This window comes from Puntigrus tetrazona, chromosome 15 (genome assembly GCF_018831695.1).
Source record: "Puntigrus tetrazona isolate hp1 chromosome 15, ASM1883169v1, whole genome shotgun sequence".
Lineage (NCBI taxonomy): Eukaryota > Metazoa > Chordata > Actinopteri > Cypriniformes > Cyprinidae > Puntigrus > Puntigrus tetrazona.
The window spans coordinates 22,869,914-22,879,562 of record NC_056713.1 but is presented as its reverse complement, the minus strand read 5'-3'; the positions used below and the strand labels follow the sequence as shown (position 1 = coordinate 22,879,562).

The 9,649-nt window shown below is 41.0% G+C and overlaps 2 protein-coding genes across 2 annotated transcripts in view; one reads left to right on the top strand and one right to left on the bottom strand.

The window, feature by feature from the left end:
- Positions 1 to 1,711, bottom strand: part of cwf19l2 (CWF19 like cell cycle control factor 2) — a 19,823-nt gene extending 18,112 nt beyond the window's left edge. The window contains 1 exon segment of the mRNA XM_043259494.1: positions 1,558 to 1,711. Coding sequence (XP_043115429.1) covers positions 1,558 to 1,650 — 93 coding nt within the window. The 5' untranslated portion in view covers positions 1,651 to 1,711.
- Positions 1,712 to 1,798: 87 nt separating this feature from the next.
- On the top strand, positions 1,799 to 5,156 carry LOC122359202 (gastrula zinc finger protein XlCGF8.2DB). Its single transcript, XM_043259495.1, has 3 exons — positions 1,799 to 1,998; positions 2,389 to 2,565; positions 3,121 to 5,156. Exons 2-3 carry the CDS (start codon positions 2,463 to 2,465, stop codon positions 4,074 to 4,076), a joined length of 1,059 nt encoding a protein of 352 aa, XP_043115430.1. The 5' UTR covers positions 1,799 to 1,998; positions 2,389 to 2,462; the 3' UTR covers positions 4,077 to 5,156.
- The last annotated feature ends 4,493 nt before the right edge of the window (positions 5,157 to 9,649 follow it).

Sequence of the window (9,649 nt, the reverse complement as noted above, 5' to 3'; positions counted from 1 at the left end):
TCCATTATTATTATTATTATTATTATTATTATAGTATTTATATAATCCTTAAAATTAACGTGTATTTATTTATTTATTTTCACTTACATTTTTGGTTCATTTTATTGTACTTTTGTGCTTACATTTTTAGTATTTATAATATTTCTATTTAGCTTTCATTTTATATACACATTTAAATGGTGTATTTCAAATTGATTATATTTGCTTTTAGTAGAATATCTGTGCTTGTCATTTTTATTGTTTTTTAAATGTTTAACTAATTTTTTATTAACTTTTATTTTATATTTAGAGTTAATTTTTTGTGCTTTTTATGTGCTTGTCATTTATATACATATATACACACACAAATAAAATTTATTTTTCATTTTTTTTATTTAGATTTATTTAAAGGTGATTCTGATGCATATCTTCATTTATAATGCTTCATTAACAGATTATGTTGGAAAAGGGAGGAAAAAAGTCTGTTTAACAATACTCAAAACCTTTTTTCTAATCTGTACAGTTTACATAAAAGATCATATTCTATATAAATTGCAAACATCAATTAATCACAACCACCATCATCCAGATTTGCACACTATGTTCACAAGCTAAAAGTTTTCTCCTAGGATAAATCTTGCTTTGTGGACTGTTGCTCCACCTGATGGTAACTAAGTGTTAGTGCAGCTACAGAAGTAACCAAGACCGACAAGTTCAGAACTAACTAGCAGTACTAGTGACCAGGCAGATTAAACAGCTGATAACTTGTTATATTGAAATGATGACTGTCACTATTTCACCAATTAACAGAAATATGTCTTTACTACAATGCAAGAGAACAAACTTGAATATTGAGTGAAATTAATCAATTTAATCAGTTTCAAAAACATCTCATTCAGTATTAAATTCTATAATAGATTTACACTGGACATAACTTTTTAGAGCGTGTCAATGAAACAGTAGAAAACATTTCTCTTACTGCAAAAAAAAAGTTAGCTTGAAAAGTGAGCTTGTCTGTCTTTCTTTAAATAAATGAGAAATAATCATTTATTTAAATAACACATTTCTTCCCAAAAATAAATTAAATTTCATATTTTGTTATGAAATGCAACGATATATGAGCCTTATAATTAATGCGTTCAATTACAATTTATATCATATACTCCATACATACTATATTATAAACAGAGGAATTTTACTGGTATTTTGGACACGTATTTTGTCGTTTTAATTATGCCGAATTATGAAAGCTAAAGTAAAGTAGTTTAGCAAGGACAATAAGGCTATATTCAATTAATTATTTATAAGTAACGAAATATATTTACATAATAAATACATCGAATTAAACAACATATATTGACAAACGACGTATAAAGAAGCTCTGATGAAGTTAAAAACACGCTTTAAGACATTTAGATACCAAAATGACATAAATGCACAACCAAGCACTATATTCATGAAATATGAATGTAAAGGTTTGTAAACAGAGCTGTGAAATACAACCTTCGCTTCTTATTCTGATTAATCTTCGAGTCTTGTTCTGACTGAGCATTGGTTTAAAGCGTGTATTCGTCTCACCTGTTGTAAAACGACCTCTCTCTCTTCCCTTTTGGCCTCTTTTCGAGATTTGATGCTGTTTGCGCTCTCGAAACTCACACCGCACGCCGCCATGATGCTGCCGCGAACGCGCTCCCACTGTCGCGAACATCTGCCGTAACGCGTCCGTCGCAGCAGCTGACACTCGCCTGCTTCCCGCCAGAGGGCGCCGAATGCCACATCGAAAACCACAGGTCGTTCACAGCGATACATTAATAATTTTTTATGACAAATCGGGAAATACACGAGCTCCGCGTTGTTCAAGCGCGTCCTGCGCGGCACGCTGGGCGTTCACGACAGCGACGAGCGCGTTTGAGGCAGCACTATGAAATCGCAAAATTATTAGCAAGTTTTAATAGCAAAAACATTAAATGCACAAAAAAACGGGCGGGGAGACGAGGTAAAGAACATATACTGCAAAAGGTAAAACAATTAAACACTTTAAACTGACAATTGCTGTTCGCGTTGGTTACGAGTATGTCTTTTGTGTCAAAATGATAACATTTGAGCTCTTAAAATGGTATCAGATGATTAAACGGCATTAATTATATAATATGAGATACATTTATGCATTATGCGGTTTTGTTTATTACGATTGTTGTCACGAACATCATTAGCATCATACATTTTGATTAGCAATAATAGCACTGGGATTTTACGTTTGCTGTGTTGAAATATTTGCATGCATATTATTAATTATTTGGCTTTGAGAGAAGGCATGCTCTTAAATGCAAACCGAAAAAAACTATACAAAGACTAAGGTGAATTAATTAGCATAGAAACAAATATTAACTTGTTATTTTTGACTTCTAGGACAGATCCCCTCCCAGCTGAAGATACTGCTATATCCCTATCATTCTCAAACTCCCAAGAAACTTTGGAGTACAATGTACACTCTGGTGAAGACGGAGATGGTTGAAGAGAAGAAAGAAGACATTAGAGATCCAGAACCGTCCAGAATTAAAGATGAAGACACCCAGGAACAAACAGGCCGGTGTCCACTCCTTACTGTTTGTTATTGATGAGGGGGTTTAATTTTGGTTGCAGTATTTAGAAAATCATACATCCAGCCGAAAAGGATATAAGAATGTTTTCCTATTTAGTTATGAAAACATTAAAATGTTGTTTTAGTTGTTATGTGAACATTATAGAATTTAGCTTTTTTACAAAATTTTGATAAAACGTTCCATGAATGATAATATAATAGTATAATACAATTTTATTAAAAGCCAAATAACATTGCAATAAAACATGTCTGAATACATTTACGTTGTTCTAATCTTGTATAGTAAATATTTTAGTTGATTTAATTGATTTTGCGTGTGTGTGTGTTCTTTGCAGACATAAAAGAAGAAAGTGAAGAACCGGACAATGATGTTATATTTATTTAATTAAGTAACAAAATATATTAACATGACAGACGACGTATAAAAAGCTCAGACCGAGTTAAAAACACACATTTGGATACAAAGAGTTGCGTAAAAAAAGCGATATATTTTAGTTGATTTAATTGATTTTGTGTGTGTGTGTGTGTGTTCTTTGCAGACATAAAAGAAGAAAGTGAAGAACCGGATGAGGCGGAGGAGAAACGCGAGAATCCGGATACTTTCGTACCCGAAGAGCCTCGAAGAACCGAAGCCAAAAACACGTGCTCTCAGTGCGGAAAGAGTTTCACGCGGCGGGACAGCCTTAAGGTGCACCTCCGAATTCACACGGGAGAGAAACCGTTCAGCTGCGGCCACTGCGAGAAGAGCTTCATACGCAAAGCCAGCCTGAAATGCCACCAGCGCATTCACACCGGCGAGAAACCGTACGCCTGCCATCAGTGCGGGAAGCGCTTCACCTTCAAGAACAACCTCAAGGCCCACGTGAGCGTCCACTCCAGGGAGAAGCTGTTCGTCTGCCCTCAGTGCGGAAAGACCTTAACGTGTAGGAAAGGCCTGAAGGATCACGTACGCGTTCACACCGGAGAGAAGCCTTTCAAATGCCGCCACTGCGCGAAGAGCTTTAAATGGGCGCACAGTCTCAGCAATCACCTCTACACGCATTCGGGGGTGAAGCCTTTTAATTGCGTCCACTGCGGAGAGAGTTTCGCGTCGTCGTCCGTCCTGAAAAACCACCTGAAGGTGCACGCCAGCGAGAGGCCGTACGTGTGCTCTTCGTGCGGGAAGAGTTTTATATGGCCGGGCAATTATAAAGAGCACCAGAAGAGACACCGAGGGGAGAGGGATCACGCGTGCTTCGAGTGCGGCAAGACGTTCACCACGGCCAAGCGGCTGAAGGAGCACCGGAGGACACACACCGGGGAGAAACCCTACAAGTGCTCGCACTGCGACAAGAGCTTCGCCCAGTCCGGATCGCTGAAGGTCCACGAGCGGGTTCACACCGGGGAGAAGCCGTACCACTGTCCCTCGTGCGCCAGGAGCTTCTCGCAGCTGACCAATCTCATCACGCACATCAAAAAACACTGTAAGGGACACTCGAGGGACATTAACATCTGAAGAACCCGTCTCTTTTTGGCGAAAGAAAGTTCACGTTAAACTGAACGGTTCTTCTGTGGAGAATCGTCGCCGGGTGAAGCACCTTGAGGGTTGATTCAGACAGAAATTAGAAAAGGAAAAGGCATGTTTCATTCACCCCCAAGCCATCCCAGCCGTATTTGACTTTCTTCTTTCGGACGAACGCAGTCTGAGGTTTTAAAAACTGATCCTGGCTCTTCAGAGCTTGGCAATGCTGCTGGATAGCGGCCATTATTTTCAAGCCTCGTAAATCGGATATATATACGTCGTGAAGCTAACATATGCGCCTTCGGGGGGTTTTCACGTGTTCTTTGAAGCAGATAGATGGGTTTTTTGTGACAAAAGTATTGTGACTTTTTGATGCATTCTGGGCGCTCTCTGACCCTTCGTAGAAAGCAATGCCGTTAACACGATCGAGGCTCAGAAACGTAGCAAGGGCAGAATTTTCTTTATTGGGTGAGCTATCGCTTTAAGAGAGAAGGCCGAATTCAACACTTTTAAAACGTTAAATGTTTCTTGTGCTCACCGTGACTGCATTTATTTGCTCAAAAATACGTGTGAAATGTAGTAAGAATTCAAAATAAGTGTTTTCTACGTGAATGTATCGTAAAATGTAATTTATTTATGCTATTTTCAGCCTCATTACTCCGGTCTTCAGCGTCACGTTATCCTCCATCCTCTGATTGGCTTCATTTATTTTTGATCTACCTGGTGAGCATACGAGACATCTCCAAAAAATCGTAATCGTTTATCTGTTAAGTATATTTTTGGATAAACAAAACAAGGCGATTTCCATCATGCCACGTTTTCTCCCGTCACTGCAGACTCCATGCCATTCATTAATTGGCTCTGTCTTCATGCTTTTTCATTTTCATGATGAATAATTATGTAAAATCTCGCAAGATATTGTATCAAGTGACCTCTTTTATGTATTCATAAAAACATAAATAAAACAACATTATAATGATCTGCAGATTGTGTATGAATTGCGATCATTGTTATATAGAAAGACAAAGAATTAAACACATTTATTTAAAGTAATCAGAATGTAAACACTTGCAAGCAGCTCAGTTTAACACCATAACTTATTTCTCTCAGAATATTACCAAGATTTACACGAGTCTTCCAGTATAACATGGAGAATGCATACAACTCTTAAGAGTTGATTGCTTTTAGTGAAGTAATAGCGTAAAGTCGTGTACCTCAATTCATGACTCGAATGACAGATAAGTGAAGTTGAGAAGACTACTTTACTACATTGCCATCTAATATATTATGCATTATGCATATATTATGCCATATAATATTAATATATTATGCCCTCTCTGTTATGTGTGTGTATGAACTCTGACCTGAATACAACCGAGACGCCTTGTGTGCACGAGAACTGTTTTGGCTAGATAACAGCTGCCCCTTCTATCGCCTCAAGGTGACACAACGTATCCTGCTTTCGCAAGGTGTTCGCCCCCACCTTTTGCGCTCTTTGTGTTTTGCTGAGCCGTTCAAACTGTTTAAATGATATCACCATGTATGTATATGCTTTTGTATGTTATGGCTTACGGGCCGAGTTCCTCCCATTTGGGTGCACCCCTATTTTCCTTATGCATATAAGCTGAAGACAGACTTGATGTGTTGGGCATTTGCTTGAATAAACCAGATTGATTTCACTCGTGTGGTTTTCTCTAGCTGTGCTTCCAGCGCTGAACCAAAGGTACACATCTGCCAGTGATACAGACAGAGGGGACTTGCTGCGGTGCAGATTGAAGTGCACACATTATTTTTCCGACTATCTGGGGGCTCGTTTGGGATACATCTGATCAGGTAAGAGAAAGTATAGTTTCACTACCTGATTATTTGTATCGCCATAGTCACAGTCAACGTCTCGTGTTCAATTAAATGTGAACTGGTTGGCTCACTGACAGGTCTAATAAGAGATTTAGATTCGCTGTCTGTACGCTGGTTGATCTGTATTCATAATGGGACAGAGCTATCCAAAACCTGAACCTGTTGAGACACCCAAAGATTGGATGGAAAGATGTGGTTGGGGCTATTACACAGTGCCATTCTTAGATAATTTGTATGGATCGTCTCTGGATAGCCAGTGGCAAACGTACCCAAAAGAAGGGACATTCGACCCAAGTTATTTGAAATCTGCCAGTGACATGATTTATGGTGGGCAGGGGGATCCATCGTGGGATTATAATTATATCAAAGGGGGATATGACACATGGTACAAAATGAGTTCCGTTTGGAATGATAAAAAGAATATTTATGTGCCTAAAGCTGTTCTAAAAACAGTTCCAAAACCGTCAAAAGATAAAGGCGCCTGCCTTGCTCCTTTTCCTCCTCCTTCTTCTTCATTCGAGAAGGAGTGCCTGCCGCCGCCGTATTGTAACCCTCTGAAGTCGGCCTCCGCTAGCGTCCCTCCTCCGCCAGAAAAATTGTATCCGTCTTTAGAACAATTCAAAGAAGAAAAAACGGAATATAAAAACGATAAGCCAGAAACACAGATTGACCCGCCCCAGACTAAAGTAGCTGCTGTCTGGGTTACGAAGCCAAGGGGAATTGAGGTGCAGCCACCCTCCCTCAGCGCTTTGAAAGACTTCCTGTCCATGCTTCCTGGACCTGAGAATCCTGCTGTGTTTGTAGACATGCTTGTTCGTTGTTCACGATATTGCCAGTTGATGGGTGCTGATTATCGATTTATATTACAACACAAGTTAGGCCCAGCATATGATGAGGAGGGTCTAATCGCAGCCTGCCCGGTGTTAGATCCTAGCACAGACCTAATAGACCAGTTTGTCAAGTTTGATTGGAAAAATAAACCGGCTGAGATGCTGGACAATTTGAGAACTCAGCTAACTAAATATTTGCTCTCTGTAAAATCAGCCAACCGCGACCTGTCGCAAGTTACAAACTGTAAGCAGGAAAAGGGCGAGTGTGTGTCATGCTTTTTTACACGCTTTAGAGATACCTGGCTGACAGTGGGAGGCTTGGATCTGAAAGACTCAGAACCTAACGCAATGTTTTTAGCAACATTTATGAATAACTGCTTGCCACACTGCAGGGATGTACCGAAGCACCACTTGTGTCATTGTAATAACTTGAAGATTAAAGATGCAGGTGTTAAGCTGAGAAAGTTGGGCGATGGAATGTTTCCAGATAGTAAGAAAAATGTACCCTGTGTTGTTGTGCAAGGACAGGGAGTTCAGAGACATAAGGGTAAGCAACAGAGGGCTCAGGGGAATAGTCGTAAACCAGGCAATTGTAACTATTGTGGTAAGCCTGGCCATTGGGCCAGAGAATGTCACAAGAGACAGAGAGATGAATGCCAACAGCCTATGCAGGCTCAAGCCCAATACATTCCTCAGCAGCCACAGCAGGGTGGAGTTTACTACGCTCCTCCGCCCCATGCGCTGCCCCAGCCGGCCCCTGTTAGATATCACGGGGCCCAGCGACACGATCAGCAACATCACAGCCCCGCCTACACACAGAACTAGGGCTGCCCACAGAGCTCGACCCCCATAGCTGCCTCGTTGTTGTGTCTTTCATTTGAATCTCCTATGTCATGTGACATGCCCTTTGTTGAACTGCATTCGAATGGCCAAATCTATCCATTTCTGTTAGATACAGGGGCCATGATGTCATCGGTGGGGGAGACGTATAATGGCCCAACATCGTCTAGCACCATGAGCTCTGTAGGGATTGATGGGGTCTATTTCGAGCCCAGTTACACCGCCACACAAGGGTTTGAATGGACTGTCACCATTTGAGATGGTTATGGGACGTCCATTCCCGGCCCCGTGGCGGAAGGGTGGAGGAGCACCAGGTGATGGTGGATGCGATGTCCACATAAGTGAGTATGTGCGGCAACTGATTGACGTGTTGCAAGAAAATTGGAAAAAACAGCATTCGAGCTCAGCACCTATGCCAATTGACAAAACGCACCCTTTTAAGGTGGGTGACGAAGTATTAATAAGACAATTTTTAAAGATGGGAGACGAATTTGCAAAACCTCGATATAGTCCTCCCGTTGAAATTGTAGCTGTGACTCGCACCGCCGTTCTAACAGATTCTTTTCCACAGTGGATTCACGCGATCAGGATCAAACCTGCACCTGTCGAATGAAATGAATAATTGCCTAACAGTTTTAGTTTTTCAGATATGTTGTATCCGATGGTAACCTGTTCCTTAGCAGCAAGCTCCTAGCCAGTGGCAACTGGGACCACCAGCGGTTATTGACCGTTGCGTCGAAAGACGGGGGGGAGCTTATCGGTAGATGGACTGAAAGGGCTGACTGCTAGATGACGACATTCCACTCTGATCAATTGCTATGGTATGGAGCTGAACACGCAGCGCTGTTGATACAATAGAAATTGACAGACACATATCCTTTGATCACCAAATTGAAACGCACATCTCATTTATGATTTATTGTTGTTAGAAATGAAGTTGATTATTATTACATTGATTAGCTATTTGTCTGTCTTCAGCTTGGGTTTACACCCCACTGATAATCTTTTTTGGGAATATGCTAATTGGACTGCTCGCAACACACACGCTACACACAAACGAATCCTGCTATGTATGCCAACAAATAATGTCTTCTGTTGTATCGATCTCGTTACCCGTTCTTAACCAAGACCGTGTAATTACCACTTGTCTCAAGATGTGGCGGTAACTGTGATGACTACAGTTGGATGCTGTCTGAAACTGATTGTGGTACTTTTCGTGCAAATACAACTAGGCCGAGCATTATTTTCTTAAAAGAACATATTAAAATCAGACCCAGGTTCCCAAAGAACTTTACCTTCGCTACCTGTTATAACAGTAGTAGTACTGGCTCTGACCCAGTTGGGACTGTGGAAAAGAAATATTGTAGACGGATATTAACCGAGCGTGGCCAGTTACCTTTTGGAATGATCTATCAAGAGTCACACGTAGGGGAAACTAAACGACGAGTCTGTAGGGATCCACAAGAAAAATGTACTGTCACATTAGACCTTAATTGGTGGTGGTATTGTGGTCGTAATGCTTTGTTTAAGGACATTCCAGGCAACTGGAGTGGCCTTTGTGCCCCTCTCCAACTAGGTAATCCTGTCAGAATCATCCATCACTCCAGGCGGCCCACAGCCCATGAACATCTAAGGCGTGAAGTTGCTGATGACGTGCCTGAAGAACATCAGCTGACAACCAAATGGCACAGATTCTGGACCTCCCTATTACCCACCTTTGGCATTAGCGACCTGTGGCGTGAGACCGAAGTTCTGCATTACCATCTGGCTAAGTTCGTAAACGACACCACGCTGGGAATGGGCGGTGTGTGGAAGGAGCTCAATGCTCTGCATTTTGGGTGCACCCCTATTTTCCTTATGCATATAAGCTGAAGACAGACTTGATGTGTTGGGCATTTGCTTGAATAAACCAGATTGATTTCACTCGTGTGGTTTTCTCTAGCTGTCTAAAGTGCCCATGTTATGAAGTTTTGAAAACGAATGAACAGCTCTAAAGTGAGTGAAAACATCCTGAAAGTGCACCGCGTATGAACTTATCTC